At 33.7% G+C, this 20,380-nt stretch overlaps 1 protein-coding gene across 5 annotated transcripts in view; it reads right to left on the reverse strand.

Annotated features, from left to right (window-relative positions):
* The window catches only part of LOC149805186 (mitochondrial amidoxime-reducing component 1-like), a 134,516-nt gene extending 114,199 nt beyond the window's left edge, over nt 1-20,317 (reverse strand). Inside the window, exons 1-5 of one of the 5 annotated variants that reach the window (XR_016418161.1) lie at nt 11,322-12,900; nt 7,692-7,868; nt 6,450-6,624; nt 1,059-1,199; nt 129-258 (exon numbers count right to left, since the gene is read on the reverse strand). Coding sequence is in view for 4 of the 5 variants with exons in the window: in XM_089948180.1 (XP_089804306.1) it covers nt 196-258; nt 1,059-1,199; nt 6,450-6,624; nt 7,692-7,868; nt 11,322-11,551 (786 nt within the window). In the remaining variant the exon portion in view is untranslated. The other 4 variants (XM_089948175.1, XM_089948174.1, XM_089948180.1 and 1 more) reach the window with 4 other exon arrangements.
* Nucleotides 20,318-20,380: the final 63 nt, after the last annotated feature.

Genomic DNA, 20,380 nt, shown 5'->3' on the forward strand with positions numbered 1-20,380 from the left:
AAACTGAATACAAAACAGTGGCTAATTAATAGACAAAGGCAGACTAATTGGACCATCTCCAATTTAACAACTATGGCAGTGACGATAACACTGTGTTCAACTGAAAAGTTTGTAAAGTACACATACACCTTATTTACCACTAGTACAGTTGCACAAACTTTAGTCCCAAACCCTATGCAACTCAATGGCTTTTTGCTATTTCTCAACTTGATGCAATTCTTGGAAATTCTTTTTCCATTTCATATGACGATGGTAGTCCTACAATGTAAGACATAGCACATGTTATTTTTGTTTTAGCGCTACATCCTTGACACCGACAACATAAATATCAGCATCGCGGTCTTACATGTAGGACTAATGATGACGGCAATCATATCTCCTGCACAAGATGTACTCAAATTAGCATGTGATGTCCAATAAACATAATTATGTCCTTTCCATCTTTTATTCACAAGAATCTGAATATTCCTTTTTATTTTTCTGTGCTGATTATTAACACTTTCTAGAGGCTTATTTTCCATTTTGTCTTAAACATGCATCACTTTCATGACCCCATTTTTAAAATTTCTATACTTAATAGTTTGATCATGCAGATGCTTCGCATGAACAAATAGGTGCAGTTTAAAGTGTCTGGGGTGCTGCTGTAAAGTTAGTCTGGTTCCCTAACTAATTTCACTAATTCTAATATGAAACCTGGATGCAAATAAAACACAGACGAATCAATTATTTGGATTTTTTGGCAATGATCATTTTTTCCACAGTTTTTGTTTGTATGCCATAAATCTGTATTTAAAGAGTAATTTTCGTAAGACTTATGTCAAAATCGTAAGAGTTGGCAGGTCTGCTGAAAATTCAAACTTTATAATTTGTTAAAATGCTAAATTTGATATAATTTTGCTCACATGTGCATATCATTACTGTATTATATCCAGAAACATATTATAATAAGGGGCAGTATAATGAAGGAAAGCTGTAAAAATGTATTTCATCAGTTCCAGGAATAAACCATACTGATCCTCAGTCTTCTTTTAAATATGTCTCTAATTCTGGATGCTTACCTCATCAAAAGGAATAGAGTTTTCTATCAGCAGATTGGGTCTGAAGTTCTCAACAGTGACAGGTTCTTTCAGCCGCTCATTCAGGGCATGGATGGAAGCTGTTGTCAAGATCATGAAAGAGCTCCAGTCTGAAAATGCTGACTGTTTAAAAAAAATACATTATAGTTTAATAAGTGGTAAAACAGGAAATGAGCAGCTTCTATTTAATACATATCAGTGTTCTTTTTACCATAATGGTGCTCCTATTATATCCCCTTGTGCTGCTTTATAACCCACTGCTAAACTATTTCAAATAAACATCTTGTCACGTAATTCAAAGCCCAATTCTTCAAATGACACCTGTTCTTCTCTCTTCTCAGGTATTTATCTTAACACATTAACCCCTGCCGATGAGTTTACATGGCAGGAAGTAGTAGCCTACTGCCGAACTCTGTAGCATCAAGGTCATGCATGATACACTAAAGTGGGTTGTATTATAGAAAGGTTGACAGATGTAGCTCTACAATGATACCAAATAATCTGGAAGTTCTAGTTGCACTACAAAATACAGTGGGAAAAACCTCATTTTTGGACCTGATTTTTTTCCACCCAAAATTCGCCCATGGTCGTAATCTGATTTTGTGTCCAGATTTTAGTCTTTTTGGTCTCAGAGCTAAGGCAGACTGGTATGAACTGCACACAGACAGATGAACCTTTGCAAAAAGTAGGATAAGATGGGCATTTGGAATAAAGAGTGGTCTTGATACAAAAATAATGGGTCCGTTATGCAAAAAAAGAAAAGAACTCCAACTTTTACCCTTCTGCTCATGCGCAAGCCAAATAGCCAAAGAAAAATGATGTTTCTAACACAAGTAGGCATTAGGTTATTTGAAAATCACCTGGAAGTTGATGTATTATGATGTCTTCAGAAATACCTTTCAAAATGTGTTTCCTACTTGAATTTCAGGCAAAAATGACAAAAACCTCCAGGGGTTAATGTGTTGAGATAATTCATGATAATTATTTACTCAAATAGCTGTTATCTTTTGTATCTAGCTTGCCTGACTGCCAATGTACAACTTTTCCTGCAGGTTTCATCTTTGCCTTGATAGCAAGTGATGATGGAGTCTACTAGTAGTGTGTTATATATATTTCAGTCACTGAGTAAAATGGACACTACAAATTCAAAAAAAGTACCCATCACCCAACTAATTATATGGTGGCCTTGCTACAAAGATCAGATACTGGTGTCACCAATGGTGATTCCGATTCAGATAATGTATTTCCCCAAAGACAGCATAAGGAGACTCAATGGAAGACTTCATATACTTGGATGAAAATAGCTGGATTAGATGGCAAGTATTCCATTTTGCAAAATTTTGGCTCAGATCTACTTAAATATCATCAGGTAAGATTTTAGGTAGGTGGTGGTGCAATTCCTTGGTCACTATTACACTGATAAAAAACAAAATAACCCCAGTCAGTGTGCTTTTTTTTAACAAGTTTCATAGCTGAATCATATGAATTTAAAACCACACACTATCTTTGACATTTGGAATAAATATATCTTGAAATTTTTCATCCATATGCGTACACAGTATGTAGTAAAATCAGGACCTCACGAGTTTAAACCACCTGGTCTACATCTAATGTTTTGTAAATTCATCAAAATAACATTACACAATGACAAACACATCGATATACTGTTTTTAATGTAGAAGACTATATATCATCTTAGTTAATCATGGTTATTTGAAAACACAAAATACATCATCTTAGTTATTCTGTCATGGTTATTTGAAAATACAAAATAATATACATCATCTTAGTTATTCAGTCAGGGTTATTTGAAAATACAAAATAATATACATCATCTTAGTTATTCTGTCGCAGTTATTTGAAAACACAAAATAATATACATCATCTTAGTTATTCAGTCAGGGTTATTTGAAAATACAAAATAATATGCATCATCTTAGTTATTCAGTCAAGGTTATTTGAAAACACAAAATAATGTACAACATCTTAGTTATTCAGTCAGGGTTATTTGAAAACACAAAATAATATGCATCATCTTAGTTATTCAGTCAGGGTTATTTGAAAACACAAAATAATATCCATCATCTTAGTTATTCTGTCAGGGTTATTTGAAAACACAAAATAATATACATCATCTTAGTTATTCTGTCAGGGTTATTAGAAAACACAAAATAATATACATCATCTTAGTTATTCTGTCAGGGTTATTTGAAAACACAAAATAATATACATCATCTTAGTTATTCTGTCAGGGTTATTAGAAAACACAAAATAATATACATCATCTTAATTATTCAGTCAGGGTTATCATCATCTTAGTTATTCTGTCAGGATTATTTGAAAATACAAAATAATATGCATCATCTTAGTTATTCTGTCAGGGTTATTAGAAAACACAAAATAAAATACATCATCTTAGTTATTCAGTCAGGGTTATCATCATCTTAGTTACTCTGTCAGGGTTATTTGAAAATACAAAATAATATGCATCATCTTAGTTATTCTGTCAGGGTTATTTGAAAATACAAAATAATATACATCATCTTAGTTATTCAGTCATGGTTATCCGAAAACACAAAGGAATATACATCAATTTAGTTATACAGTCATGGTAATTTGAAAACACATCACTGTCTTGACTCCCGAAGAATTTGTCCCAAGTAATTCACTTAATTAGGATTCCTGTGGTTTTGTAGCTATTTTGTACATTAATGTAAAAGGTGTATGTTCAATCATTTTTAAAGACCGTGAAAGGCTACTGTCTGTAACAAACAGAATGCATAGCGTTCTAATGAGCAGGTGTACACAGAGGGTGCTATATTACCTGAGCAGGTGTACACAGAGGGTGCTATATTACCTGAGCAGGTGTACACAGGGTGCTATATTACCTGAGCAGGTGTACACAGAGGGTGCTATATTACCTTATAATGGTTAGTACAGAAGGACTTTGCCTAAAGGACTTAAAATTTAACATGTCAATCAAAATATACAGGGAAGTGAAGAAATGATGGATATAATTAAATCATGTTAAAATGTAGGGCAATAAAGATCACTATGTGCATATATGTACCTTTATATTTCATTACCTTTAATTTTTTTCACTTTTATGACGCTAATGCACACATAACCAGATGCTAGAAATTTATTTTGTGGAAATCACTGCATACCATCAATCTTGCTCATGGATCCATGCTTAGGAGATTAAGCCCCCCCCCCCCCCATACATACAAGTTCAAATTGAATCATATTCATTTGTGGATCATAAACATAGCAGCAATTTAAGAGAATATTAAGTCTGGGATGACCTTACTGGTTGAAATAAATCACATTATTATATACTCCTTGTTTTCTCCGTTAACTTTTCATTGTCAGAATCATGCAGTATTTTATGATACTGAACACTCATATTGCACTCACATGCACGACATGTGTGCTTCAAGGAACTACTTTGTAAACAAACCATGTACACTCATGTGGTCGACTTTGTAAACAAACCATGTACACTCATGTGGTAGACTTTAGGTTTTAGTTTATTAGATTTGTTTGTGGATAAGCTAAAGAAGCTGTTTTGTCTGTTTGAAAGTAGAGATAATAAATTGATGTGGATGAGTTTACTGAGTCACAAATAAAATTTTAATATAAGCAAATGAATGAATGTGATATTCCAAATGTCCACAAAAAATGTGAGAGATGCAGTATTGAAAATATCATTCTGATCATTGAAATAGTTACTTAGGAGAAATGTTCGTAACTTTTCATTAATGGAATCATGCAGACTATGACCAGTGATCTCTGAGGTATAGACAAAAAGTGGCAATTCTTTTTTAAAGTGATTTCGAGCATATGACTTACTTTAAATACTGATGGGCGGAGTTATGTGCGCATTAATATTGTTGTTGTGTACTGATGAATCTGCATTTGCGTGTTTATTTTGAAATACATCATACATTCAATTACTTTGTTTCTTGTAGTGTATTTTTGTTTATATAATTAAGCCTTAGGTAGAATAAGAAAATGAGTATATAAGAAAAAGGTAACTGCATTTGTATGGTAAAATATGAATTAATTTTGTCGGATGGATATACTGCACTCCCAAGATTGTGCAGCATCTATCTAAAAAAACATATTTTCCCATACAAATATGGTAGCCTATAATTTTTGGCATTATCTACAATATTCTGTCTTCCAACTACAAAAATTAGTCCAAGCTTGTGCTACAAAATACCATTTTTTGACACTGTTGATGAAGTAGCACGAGGAACATAATGTCTAGGAGAAGCAAAAGGTGACAAGTAAAAATATCTTTGGCAAAAAACTAATTTCCATGCCTGAGAGGTACTGTAGTTTCCATTTAATGTTCCAAGTCATAAAATCCTTATTTTCCTACAACAAGTGAAACTCCTGCAGGATATATATTCCAGCATAGTATGGCATGATAAACAAATTTCTATATTTATTTTTATATGTGATATGTTCAGCATGTGAAAATATGTAGGAATGAATAAATACATAAAATATTTCATTAATAAGTTTCTGTATTTCTCTTAAAAGTACATATTAAAAGACAATATATTCTAACATACGAGGTATCTCAACTGCAAAATAAGGCAGACTCAAACTCCAAAGAATTTTATTTCCAAGCTTGTATCTATACTGTTCAAAGTTGGTACGTCTTAATGTAGCAAAAATGTGTGAGTGTGTGTGTGTGTTATGGATTTTTCATGTAGCTTTAGCAATTTTTCAGTCATATTGCTACAATGTCTGCAGTGTGGCAGTTTAATGTGATGTCTAGCACTGGGGCATCATGCTACAGACATGTAACATCATGTCCCACCCAGTCACATTATCCTGACACCAGGCCGACCAGTCCTAATTCTAATCTCTTAATGCTTAGAGCCAAATGAGCCAGCTGCTAGTACCATTTTTATAAGTCTATGGGTATAACTCGGCCGGGTTCAAACCAACAACCTCCCGCTCATCCGAGTTGGACACCCTAACCACTTAGGCCATCCAAGCAGTCTATAGCAAATATAGTAATTATATCATACTGGTATGTTTATTGATGACACCTTTTGAGTTACACAAGATTTTCTCGCAGCTTCCTATGCTCATAACATAACCCTTCATGGGTCTTATTTGCAGCTAGGTATGGCATCATTCCATTTGTATGTTTAGTTTCAGGACAAATCAGTTACATTCTTATGTAAATGTTTTACATATATTTGATATTCCTTTTGGAAAAATTGTTTCTTCTTTGTGTCATAAGGAAAGTAAAAGAATTATCTTGTGTGGTTTTAAGAATTTTATTTTAAAAATCAAACAACCCCCCCCCCAAGGAAATGCATCTTTAAGAATAATTAATTTGTATCTTACAATATCTCCTGGTTGTGCTGGGTTCCCCCATGGTTTGTCTTCCAGAGTGATGTCCCTTTTGGGCATGTAACTGGCAGAAAAGACAATTCTGAGGCCCTCATTCCCCAAATATTGACTGACCCAGGCTCCTGCATCATCCCCACAATCCAATGCCTCAATTCTATCACTCCAGACCCTGCAACATTGTACAATTAATGGCTTCACCACATCAAGACTTTCCTTAAGATGATTGATTTCATCATTAGATCCATTTAAACCAATCATGTGCAACTGTGGTTTTCAAAGACTGAAATAAACTTTCCAAAAGTCACAAATGAAAAATAGTTTTGCACATGATGTTATTAACACTGAACAAATGACAGTGGTTCTGATCATCACAGAAGGGTGCATCTCAAGAAATGGCTGCAAATATCTAAATTTCTGCTTCCTATGTCAGCCATTTTGGCATCAATAACATTTCTTTTGACTTATTTTTTTATTTAACTGTACAAAAGTCAGTAGATGCTGTCAACAGGTCTTTAACTTAGCATAATTTCAAGTTTAGGAATGGCCAAATAAAATAAAGCTTATAATAAGAAATCTAATATGTAGTTATTGATATCAATAACAAATGTGATTTTCTTTAATTCTCATGTTACGATTATTTAGTTTCAGTCTTAGAAAGAAAGAAGTCCTCATTTTAATAATTTATTGGTTATATCAGTATACCTCACAAGGAACAAGGAACTAAATTTGCTAGAAAACTAAAACAAAATCAAATACATTAATCGCATAAAAAACACTGTAACACTGATGCTAGACATGGGATAAAATTTGAACAATTATTTCTTACAATGTGAAATCTCAAACTTGCAATCCTTACTTTTTATCTCAGTCTGGTTGTTTCAGGTAATTAGTCTCATATTAATTAATTAGTAATTAGTCTCATATCAGTTTAGTTTTCATGCATTCTGATGCTACTGTAATTAGGTTGTTGTTGTTGTTGTTGGGTTTAATGCCATTTTCAGCACACGATAGGCTATACATGGCGGCCAGTATTAATGGTGGAGGAAGAACCTGGAAAATCTCCGGAAAGAACCACTGACCCTCAAGCAGCTACTGGCAAGCTTTCTCACATACCTACATTGGCCGATTCCACTTTAATTAGGTAATGGTGTCATTATGTTCATCATAACTTTTATGTCTGTGATTGAAGTATAATACCTCTCCTATACCAAATAAAGGAAACAGTGAGTAGCTTACCTACATGACTTAATTTTGGAAGGATCAACTGGTGGATCATTTGGTAAAGCCAAGGTTTCCATTCCAGGAGCATCAAGGCAGAGTTTGTCTCCATGACTACTAGTGGATATCAGTGCCATCGTGGGATATTGTCTCTGAGTAAGGAAATCACCATTCGCCTGGGTTATCATCCAGTGTCTAAAAATAAACAAAAGTTACAGAATTACACACAACTTGATACTAACACACAGGAGTAAACTGATGTTATACTGGCTAAAAAGAAATCTCAGGAATCCATTAAGTATGTTTCTTCTTAACTGCTGAAAATTACAACCATCTCTGATATTCTTCAAAAATCACATACATTACATACTGTATAAAATTTGTTGATCTTTAACCTAAAATCATGGGTAAAGGGTCAATGAACTTGTTTCAGACAATATAAAGATATGACTAATTTGGAGACTTCAAAGTTTGGTTATGTAATATTATCTACAGAAAGAATTCTATCATTCAAAGTACACTTTAAATATATCCACAAACCAAGCTAAATGATAAAGATATGGCTAAAGATTCTGAAACTGATGCCAGAGTGCCAAAGACCTTTGATTCTGAAATTGATGTCAAAATTTCACTTGTTCACTGGAATGCAACTAAGCACTATGTCTAGTCAAAATTCACTATACATTTAAGTCACTAAGTTCATAAGCTCAATAAAGCACAACAACACCCTTGATGGAAAACATGTTCTACTGACTGAAAACAATTTCCTGAAATTAATTTCTTCCTTTTTTCCTGCAGTGTTTAAACCATTTTTGACATTCTTCTGTGATAGCAAAGATTTTCAAATTAGCTGCTGTGGTGGAGATATATTATGGTGTCAGCTTGGCACCATTTTCATTTAAGACTAACATGGCATCATAAGAAGTCTCTTGGTAAAAATCACACATTAATACGACTTTCCATTTTGGAAACATAACTATAACACAAATTTAAAGACGGATGGCGTAGTTGCCATAATGAATATTAGATTGGAGGTAGACATCATTAGAAGGCTTTTGCTGAAAGCACAATGTTGATATGACCAGCCATCTAGGAGAGGTACTATCAAGATTTTCAAAATGGCCATAATGGCAATCACATAAGAACTGAAACCATTTATGACAAACTTGACATCATTAGAAATTTTCTAGTTAAAACAACATGCAGCTATGACGATTCATTCTGGAGAAATAGTTATAAGATTTTCAAGAAGGCCACTTTGGCAACCATATTGAATGTCTGAAGATCACCATTATGACCAACTAGACATCATAAAAAGTTGTTTAGTAAAACCCCAATGGAATAGTAGTGATAATATTTTCAAGATGGCCACTATGGTGGCTATGTCGGACATATGATTGACACCATTTTCATTTTGGACATTGTAAGTCTTGTGGTGAAAATCCAGACCTGCCAACCCTGACCAGTCCGTCTTAGTAAGGCAGTTGATTTTTTCCCGCAAGATTGACCAGTTTTCAATAAGGTGTAACAAAATATCAACAACTGCTACTGAAAAGCTGGAAAACAAAATTAAAAGTTCGACAATAAACATTAGGTTCAACTGAAAAGTTTGTAAAGTACACATAGACTTTATTTACCACTAGTACAGTTGCACAAACTCTAGTTCCAAACCCTATGCAGCTCAATGGCTTGTTGTTACCTCTCAACTTGACATAACACCTGGAAATTCTTTTCCGTTTCACATGACTACAGCAATCATATCTTCCGCCACAAGTCATACTCAAATTGGCATGTGATGTCCAATAAACATAACTGTGTCCTTTCCAGCTTTTATTCACAAGAATCTGAATACTCCTTTTTGTTCTTCTGTGTTGATTATAACATTTTTCTAGAAGCTTATTTTCCCTTTCATCTTAAACATGCATCACTTTCTGGGTGCCATTTTTGCAAATTCTATAATCAACAGTCTGATCATGTAGATGCTTCACATGAAAAAATAGGTGCAGTTTAAAGCATCTGGGGCGCTGCTGTAAAGTTAGTCTGGTTCCCATACTAATTTCACTAATTTTAAGATGAAACTCAGATCCAAATAAAACATGGCTGAACCAATTATCCGGAATTTTTGGCAATGATCATTTTCTCGTAGTTTATGCTAGTAAGCCCTAAGTCCATATTTTAAGGGTAATTTTCCTAAGACTTGCGGCAAAATCATAGTGTTGGCAGGTCTGAAAATCTCATGGCAATATAATTTTTCTTTTAGGATGATTACAAGTTAGCAAGATGGCCACTGTGACATCCATATTAGAAAATAAATTGGAAACATTTTTCTTTAGAACCAAATAAACACCATGAAAGTCTTTTAGTGAAAATCCCATTCTGATATGACCATCCAATCAGGAGGAGCAGTGCGTAGAATTTTCAAGACGGCCACTGTGGCAACCATATTCCATGTCATATTCTTACCATTTTCATTTAGGACCAACTAGCCATCATATTATGTCTCCTGTTGAAAACTCTATGTCAATATGTCTTAACAAAATTTGGTGGCCATATTGTAGTTCAATCAGCACCATTCCCATTCAGGACCAAGTCAACATCATAAATCTTTAAGTGAAAATCCAATGTATATTTGACCATCAGTTCAGAAGTAGTGCCACCAAGATGTCTTGGTGGCCATATTAGATGCCAGATGTGAATAATTTCCATTTAGAAATAACTAGATATCACAGGAGTTTTATAGTGAAAAACCTCATGTCAATATGACCATTTCTTCAGGATGACTAGTGCTAATGATATGAACATATATTATGCAGGAGTAGCATTAAGATTTTTATGACGGCCACCATTTCATATGACGTCAAATCAGTACCCTTTTCATTTATGACCAACTAGACATATAGCCCCATGTTGATATAGCCCTCTATTCAGAGTAGTGGTGATAACAGGATTCAACATTTTCAAGATGGCTGTCATATCAGATTTCTGAGGGCACAACGTGTCCAACTGGCAATTAAACAACATCTTTAATAAAAATTCTCATGAGTAGCAATGATAAGATTTTCAAGATGGTTGCCATGGTGGCCATATTGGATATGATGAGCACGATTTGCATTTAAGACCTACAAGACCATGAATTGAATATGTTAGCAAAGTTAAATGGCAATTGTTCCCGTAGTTCTGAAGGAGTAGTGATAAAAAAAACTTGTGATATTGTGCTGCTGGATGACGAACAACAAATGAAAGCCATTGCATCAGCTCTTATGTTTGCCATAAAAACTACAAATGAATTAAATGCAGCATATAGAAAAACAGAAAATTTAACAACCACCTTTTCCTTACAAGTGCACACATTAAATAACATAGCCATATAATGTATATAAGCTTGCAAAAAAGATTAAAAGATAAACTGTGCAAACAATTTTTTTTAAGAACATGTTTTGGATACCACCAATACAGACCAAAGGAAGTCAAAGACGTTATATAGATGAATAGCAACTGCACTAATCTTTCAAGTACAGGTTATTAGTGTATCAGTTTGCCTCCATGGTTCCTGTTCCAATTAATGTCATAATATTTAACAGTCATATATGATTAGATTCATTCTATATTCCTAGATTACAAGCAACAATTTCAGACACAGCTTCCTACCTGTCATAGAGTCCATCAAAGTATAATCCCTGGTAAGTGCATCTAGCAGCCTTTAGTTGAACTGTTTTACAAGATTTGACAGGGTACTGGAAAATGCCCACCACCTTTCCAACAGCTTCACATCTTTGCCATCTTTTCCATTTCATCCAAACTGCAATCCCCACCTGGTATACTGTGATTCCAAGTAACGTCACAAAAGTCTTCCCCTCTGAACTGATATCTCCCAGCATTATAGTTCCAAATGTTCACATTACTGCAATGAAAATCAGTTCCATTTATTTTAAGAGTTTCTATACATCCCTTAGTCCCAATAAAACATAATGGGTGGTTCTGGTTACCCGATAGAAGCTATTTTTAAGTGCTACACCTCTTTCTGGGGGGAGAGAAAAATCAAAAAAATTATGGATACAAAATTAAGTTTTTTAAGTTTATTTTTCATTTAAATCTGTCCAAACCAACAAAAAACAAAGACAACCAAAAAGTTTGTACCAACCTACTTACCCTAAATTTTCTTTCAATATAACCAAAACCACATAAAGTTTTTAGTTGGCCTAAGTTGTCACAGCACTGGTATCAATATACAGACTAGTCAGACAAAGTTTTAGACTTGCCTTGCAAGGATTTCACTTTTGGTAACAATTTTTTTTATTAGTTGTAGCCAAATCTCAAAAACAAATTCATACTCAAAACTTGAATACTCTGCTGTTAAGTCTCTCCAGAGACACCTTCTTACAAAACTTCAGTATCTACCTGTCTCACTAATAACCCAGCATTAAGTTCCTAAAATGTCTAGTTCTCTGTATATGCATGATACCTAAGAAATCAATCAGCATAATGCAAAAACCTAACAAAATATACTATAGTTTAAAGACAGAAAAAAAGATACCAATGCTTTAAAACTGATCAGGACTGGTAATGACGTGAAATATTTCTGAGAACCAGTCGGTTACGTCAACAAAAATACATGTATACTTCTTCCATGAGATTTTTTTTGTGGGGGGTTTCTTGTATCTACTTAGATCCAAAAATGCAGTTGTACTGACTACTTTTACTAGATATGAAGTGTGACAAACATTATACAATATTAATGTTTGGCCTTGAAGACACAATTTTATCTAATGTAATCTGGATAGAAAACACAAAACACTAGCTCTGTACAAGTTACTTTGCCAACATGAAGATAGCACCACCAATGTGGTACATGATGAGTCTTCTAGAAAACATGCATCACATTTAAAGAATAATTCTCATCCCTACAGTTATTATCTGAAATTATATTCAGCTAAATGATGTAGACTTTTCTTACTCCATAGTTGGTATGCAATTTAAATTTTTTAACTGGCATCAGGATTTATCACAATCTACCACAAATGACCTTGAAAATACCACTATCTTCCACAATCAACTGTAAAAATACTACAATCTTCAACAACTGGTCTTAAATGGACACATAATAAAAAGTACATTCAAATTGCAGTGATGTAAGTAATCCAGATATCACTATAATAAAAGAAATGAAATAAAAAGTCTTCATGCTATTTATAAGATATATTATTATTGGCCCAATTTAGTACTGTTAGCTCATATATATATATATATATATATATATATATATATATATATATATATACACACACACACACATGTATACAGTATATATATCTAGTTTTGGACAGGGGTTGGCAAGCCACAAAATCATCATCATGGATTAATTTAATATTTAATAGTGGTTAGTCTTTGTTCTGTTGTGGTCAGTCTTTATGGTATAAATATATTACAATCTTGATCTTCCTGAATAGTCCAGTGCTACATCATAAAAACATTTTTCTGCAACACACATTGTCAACCTTTACAAAAAGAGCTTATTTTTACAAAAACATGTTCATACTAATTGTGATAAATTTTCTGTTTGGTTTTCTGAGGATTCGACAGTTGAGATTAATATTTGATGTAATGAATTCCAGTCTTTGGTTGTTTTGAGGAAAAAGCATAAGTTGCAATGTTCAGTTCATGCCTATGGTATCATATACCAGTAAGCATATTCGTGTGGATTTCTAGTGGTTTGTTTTGATTAAGCTTTGGCAAGGTGTTTTTGCTTTGTTTTTCAGACTTTTGTAGAAAAGTATGAATCTTTCTTCTAGTCAATGATTTTAATGGTTTCCAAGACAAGTTATTCAATAATGAGGTTGTACTTCCTGGGGTATAGTCATAGACAGGTGTAGCAAACCCATGTGCTCACTTTTGGAATTGTTCAATTTCATCTTCTAAAACCTGTAAATAGGGGTCCCAAACCATTTCAAGCCCATTTCAAAAGAGGTATAACTAAACTTCTGAAAACTATTTCTTTCACATTTTGTGGGCAAGATGATAAGTTATGTCTTAATATAAGGCTAAAATATGATTTGCTTTAATGCATAATTCTTGAATTTTTAATCCGTTTCAGATCTATATTGACTGTTACCCAATAATATTTGACTCAAATTTTCTAAAGTAGTACTTTAAAATGAATAAAACATATTGGAGCTATGGCATTTTCTTCTTGTCATTTGTACTATAATTTGTAATGCTTTCAATAATAAATAAAAAGCAAAGTAAACTTTGATTTAAGTAAATTTGATACAGCTTATTTTACTTTTTTACTGATTTCAAGGAGGCCCCCAAGTGGCTGAGTGGTCTAAAGCGCTCTCCGTTATGGATCACTACCATCTCACCTCTGTCTGTGTGGGTTCGAATTTCGGATTCAGCCAATGTGGGTATTGAGAAAGCTTGTCACTAGCTTCTCAGGGGTCGGTGGTTCTTTCCGGGGTTTTCCCGGGTTCTTCCTCCACCATTAATACTGGCTGCCACGTATAGCATATTGCGTGCTGAAAAATGGTGTTAAACCCTACGACAACAACTGATTTCAAGCACAATTCATGTATTAACATCACTCAGTCAGACCTCATGTGAGATGTATCATAAACGGGGAATCATTCTGAATTTAAAATATAATAAAATATAGGAAATTATTAATATGCATAGTGAAAGTCAGTTCAATTCATCTTTTTTACGATAGTTATTCTTTTTCAATTGACTGCATGTCCATTATTATCTTCCCTTTGACCGCATTTCTTATTCAACCTAAGAAAACAATGTCATGAACATTAAAGAAATGGCACCTTATTGCCACCTCCTTGTCCTTACTCAATAACTATTCATTTAGAAACATCATGCCAGACTTTGATTATGAGCATATTTCATAAATGAGCAGTAAAGTTTTGATATAAAAGCTTTATAAAAACTGACATTATCACACACAGATACAAAAGCAGCAAAGACAGACCAAAAAACATGTATTATTTGTTCAAGCCAATGTTAAATGATGCTCTGCAATGCACAAAGTGCAAACAACGGGTCCACAGTAACTGTATTCCCATGAGTGTAACAGGCTTGACATCATCGTCTCATAATTACTTTGCACAAACTGTTCTTTTAATGTGGATGATTCTGGACAAATATTAAAAAGGTAATAAAAATCTATGTTATGTCAATAAATTGATAAATAGATAGCTGGATGAGTTACATTTGGTTTGTCATTATCATTTTTCAATTAAATATCTGTTATTATTTCCTTTTACCCAGTCTTTCTCTTTCTCTCATAATCTCTCCACTGCCACCATCAATTTTTTTTCAATTGTCTTAACTTCATTTTATTGATCCCTATTGATATTAGATTAATAATGTAAATAATCTGCATGTACTATAAAGAAGTAAAGAGTTTCAAAGTTGGTAACAGGCCAATTTTGCCCAAATTATCAGCTGATTCAGACCAAATTACCAGCTGATTCAGACCAAATGCCAGGCTGATTTAGACCAAATTAAGAGCTGATTCAGACCAAATGCCAGGCTGATTCAGATCAAATTACCAGCTGATTCAGACCAAATGCCAGGTTGACTCAGACAATGTGAATCATTAAGTTTGATCTTGGACTTAAATATGACATTTACAACTGTTTAAAATATGTTTCTCATTATCTCCCAGTTATGCTGAGCGGTTAAAATCTGCAGTTAATTTTTTTTAAAAAACAATTTATCTTGAGACAATAGGGTCATTATATGTAATTAAAATGAAATAATGTTAAGACTCATAATCTTGGATCAGCTATTTAATAGTGAGACATTTTCAAAGCAGCTCATTAACTTTTCCCAAAATGTACATATTTTTTTCATTACTAAGAAATGATAAAATTGTAACTTTTAAGACAAAAATCGTGAAAACAGGGATCATGCAGTAAATATTTTTCAATACATTTACCAGTGATCATTAGCTTAAGTTACAACCTACAATCATGGATAGAAGTTAAACTGACAATATTGATGTACATAACAAAATACATATTGGTCCTAGCATGCTTTTGTTCATTTAGAATTATCTTTATTCTGTATATTGTACTAAGTAAAATGAATAAAATGATAACACAGTGAAAATTGTGTTTTTATCTCTGCTGAAATGAAATATACTTGGCAAATCTTTATTTAAGGCACAGTACAGTTATGTTATGGGGTTGGTGGTGGTGAATTCAAAATGAATCATTTCATTTTATGCCAGTTACTAGCAGCAAAATATCCTGAAGAAAAGGTCCATGCAAAGTTCAAAAGTAAACTTCTGAACACCTACATGATTTTGATTGCGGAGTATGGGTGCACATCTAAAACTTGAAAGACTGTTTCTGTACAAATTTTAAAATGTATCATCCAGCTATTTTAAGGGAATGTTAACCACAGTCTGTTGTTGGTAACTGTTTATACTGAGCTGTTTCTAGAGCATTCTTTGGTTCCGAAAACTTTCACTAACTTCCACGACAAGGAACTGAAATAGAACTGATACTTAATCCTTGCTAATAAGATGGTAATTCGAACAATTTTGAAAATCTGATCTCTGATGATTGCGTTGTTTGACTAATAAAAGCTTGTAAAACCCTACTCTGAAATGACGAACATTTATGCATTAAGTGCCAGCATCTCAAAACCCATTTATTCTTATTATCTGCCAGTTACAAGCCGAATTTGGGGCCCTGAGTGGCCGAGTGGTCTAAAGCACTGACTGTTATGGATCACTGCCATCTCACCTGTCTGCGTGGGTTCGAGTCTCAGGTTCGGCCCTCATGGGTATGTGAGAAAGCTTGCCAGCAGCTTCTCGTGGGTCGGTGGTTCTTTCTGGGGTTTTCCCAGGTTCTTCCTCCATCAATAATACTTGCCACCATGTATAGGCTATCTTGTGCTGAAAAATGGCGTTAAACCCCACAACAACAGCCAAATTTGCATCAGATCTTTTCAATTGTAAGGCTGTTTGAATGGCAGAACACAATGCAGCATCTCCTACAGCATGCATAATGTGGACACAAAGAAATGGGTGTCACTGTTATATAAAAAATGAAGCATATAGTCATTATAAATGTACAAAACGACTCTTCTGTTGATGACTCAGTAGGCGCTATTTTATTAATTCAAACAGGAAGTCATCCTGATATAATCAGTTACACAACTACCACACAAAATGAGGTAAAAGAAATTACACATACAAACATCCAGCAGAAAGTAAATTAGATCACGGTAATTTTCTTAATGCAGGAAAAATTGTGGAATTGTTGCTAGAGTTGAATGTATTCCATGTGGTTTAAAAGAAAATGTCTTTTTTATTTTGAATAATGATAAAACACTGAAAAGAAGTCTAATAATGGAACAAGTTTTGGTACTATGATACTTTACACTTTCATTGTGTATATATTTTAATTTGCCATTTATCATACCTGCCATAGTAATGATTTTTATCAAAATCACTTAAATCAAGATTTATTTTGCTTTTTTATCATTACAGTGTATTCAAACACTTTCAAATCATAATCTGTCGTCATGAGGATAATATGGTAAAAATATAAGCATTTCAGTTTTTCAGTGTATTTCAGGGATTCTGGTAACTAGCTGGAATCACATGCCCCATTTTCATTCTCACTATCCGAGTTTATATCTTAGTATCCGGCTTAGTTCTGACTGATCTGTAGCATACACATTCATGCATCTGCAAATTATGACTTTTCAATCATGAAGTCATTGATGTGCAAGGAAGACAGCAATGGCAAAAGTACTGTGCCTTACAAACTAAAGGAACAAATGTGAGATTCAGAGGGTCCATAAAATTATCACAGACCAATATAAACCTTCCGCAAACCACTGTTAATATGCATTAATAAGCTAATTCACCCAAGAAAGTATGTTTCAAGCTAACAAAATGTGAAACTTGTATAATACATGAAGAAATTTTGAAAAGAGACTGTTAAGTTTACACCCTGTCCAATTTGAAGCTATAACTTGTTATATGTGCATTTTGTTTTTCATAATCATTAAAACATCCAATCATCTGATAACTGAAATTAGTAACTTGATTTGACTATATTTGAATGTATTTTATTTGAGTGCATTTAGTAACTAGCTACACTGTCGAAGTCTCAATGTCCACAAAGTTGGGGTTCTAATAGACCCTTCACAGTTCCAGTCAGATTTACCTCCCATGTGAAAGGTGTCTGATACCTTTTGGGTCAACCTCAATCTTTGACATTATTTAAAAGAACAATATTTGTCACATACTGGTATTATGAGATAGGATTATAAATAAATGATTTATTCTGGATATAATCATCAATTTTTTTATGGAGATAATGGTTCTAATACATTTGCTAAGGAAGATGACCCAAAAGAGGGCTGACAGAGATTTAAAGGGAAGTAACTATAAAAGTCTATAACATCATGTGTAAAGCATCTATAACCGCTTCTTGATAAGGTCACTAGCAGATGACCTTCTGCCCATTTTACCTGGATGATGGGCAACCTAACAGTTTCTCCTATATGCACCCACCAAAACTGGCCATTTCGAACAAGGCATACTAAGGCAAAATTAACTTATAAATTAAACATATGGAAACTAACCGAAAGCCTGCTTTGCTTTCTGTTTATATGTGTATGTTTTGTAGCAGTTTCTTGAGATTTAATGAGTTTATTTCAACTTACAATCAACAGTACTGCCAGCATACCACAAATATGGCTGCTGATGGCTTCATATGGGATCTATCTAAATTACTATTTAGTAACTAGATGTACATTTTTTTTAAATAATGGTCATTATTTTTATTCTGCAAAACTTTGATTGTGCTGCTGATTGCTATCTAAATTATTCCTGGAAGAAAATGTTTATTGTTTTTCTGTTCTTGTTATTCTTACATATCAAGTTAAGTGTCTACAATTTTCCTTAGCAATTCCATACTTTACTGGCATGTATAGGAAGGAGAAGTTATTTAAACAGTATTGATAACATGCATTATTTGCTTTTTTTAATAGATGTAAATGTTAAGAACAGTCAAAAAACCATGCCCCCTCTACTTTAAATTTAGTAATGAAATTTAAATCATGTGGACCAATTCATTCTGCATAAAGCTTTTGAGACTGCAATATTATATGCAATGCGCAAATCTGCAGTAACCAGAATTATTTTTATTTATCTATGACTGTTCTCTTCAGATTCCCAGCCATGCCAAATTTCCTTTGGGATTGGAATTTAATGTTTTCCTTCGTGTAGTTTGTACTTAGCACCCAAGTTGCATTTGGGAAGGACATCTCCACAGCTCTGGTCTGGACAAGTTCTTCAGCTGTACCAAATGGCAGGTGCTTGTGTTACCTTATTTAAAAACTTCTTGTGTTGTTCTCAAGTTTGGCTGCATTGTGGGATAAAAATGTTCTGTGTCTCACAACTTGCAGTGTTGTGCAAAAGCATGGGGCCAAACAAAATAGAATATTCATTGGTGTCTTTCCTTATGATACACTGGGTTTTTATTTTGAATACCATTGTAGATTCCCAAATTAAAAGTCTGGTCAATGCCAATATTTGTCCTATGCTTTTTCCCCCCAAAATATTGTCTGTTATTTGGTTGTTTGTATATAATATGATAGATGGCACTTTATGTTGTGTTATTCACTTTACAAATGGATGTTTCCCATACATAACAATAACCTCTAATAGTTCATCAGCAATATTTTGTACATTTGTTGTTTTAATATTTTCTTTTACATTCTTTTCAATACTTTTGCTCCTTTTTTGTTGGATGTTTTGTGGTCCATTTAAGGAGTTCTCTCATTTGAATTCGTACTAAACTTTCCTAGGTTCTGAATGGAGCAGATTAATTTGAGATTTTCAGATTCATCTGAGTGCATTTGAATAGCATTATATATATATATATATATATATATATATATATATATATATATATATATATATATATACCACCCATCCACATTTTATGAGGGAAAAAAATCAATATATTTATAAAGGTGGTTGTTGGTAGGTTTGTGGAGGTTGGCGGTAAATACATGAACCAAGATTTTGATAAATGGACCATTGATAACAGGATGAATGTTCATTATCATCATAATTGGTATATAGTGTAGAGCTACAATGTCAGACGCCTCCCCTGATATTTGCGTTGACAGCGACCTAAATTACAAAAATATTAGGGGAGGCGCCCAACATTGTAGGACTAGTATGCAGTGAACTTTCTTTTGGATAACATTGTTATTGATTTCAAGATTCCCCATTTCTGGTCAATTAAAGTCATCATAAAATATTATAAATATTAAAAACTGCCGGTATCTGCATCATACAGACCAAATGTCAGCATGTATAACGTTTGCGGCTCGAATTAAAACAATAGGACCGTGTATTGCACCCTGCTGACACCTGGTAAAATAACATAACCTGTGCCACTTTTGCACAGGCACTTGATGCAGGGGAAAACTAGTAATAACACCCCTCAATTAACTTTTCCAACTGGAGAGTGTTTATAATTAGTTTTCCCCGAAATCAAGTCGTGTTGCCACAATAAATAGCAGGCTGCCATAACATAACTTACGTCACAAACAGCAAGTGTTTGGGTCACCCGGCCGGTTTTTGCTTTTATCGTTATGCAGATACAGTCTGGTCAGGTCCAGACTAGGCATGCTTGCGAGAGTTACGTTTCTTTTGTTCACAACAA

This window comes from Sinohyriopsis cumingii, chromosome 2, assembly GCF_028554795.1.
Source record: "Sinohyriopsis cumingii isolate HCF-2022 chromosome 2, ASM2855479v2, whole genome shotgun sequence".
Classification (NCBI taxonomy): Eukaryota; Metazoa; Mollusca; class Bivalvia; order Unionida; family Unionidae; genus Sinohyriopsis; species Sinohyriopsis cumingii.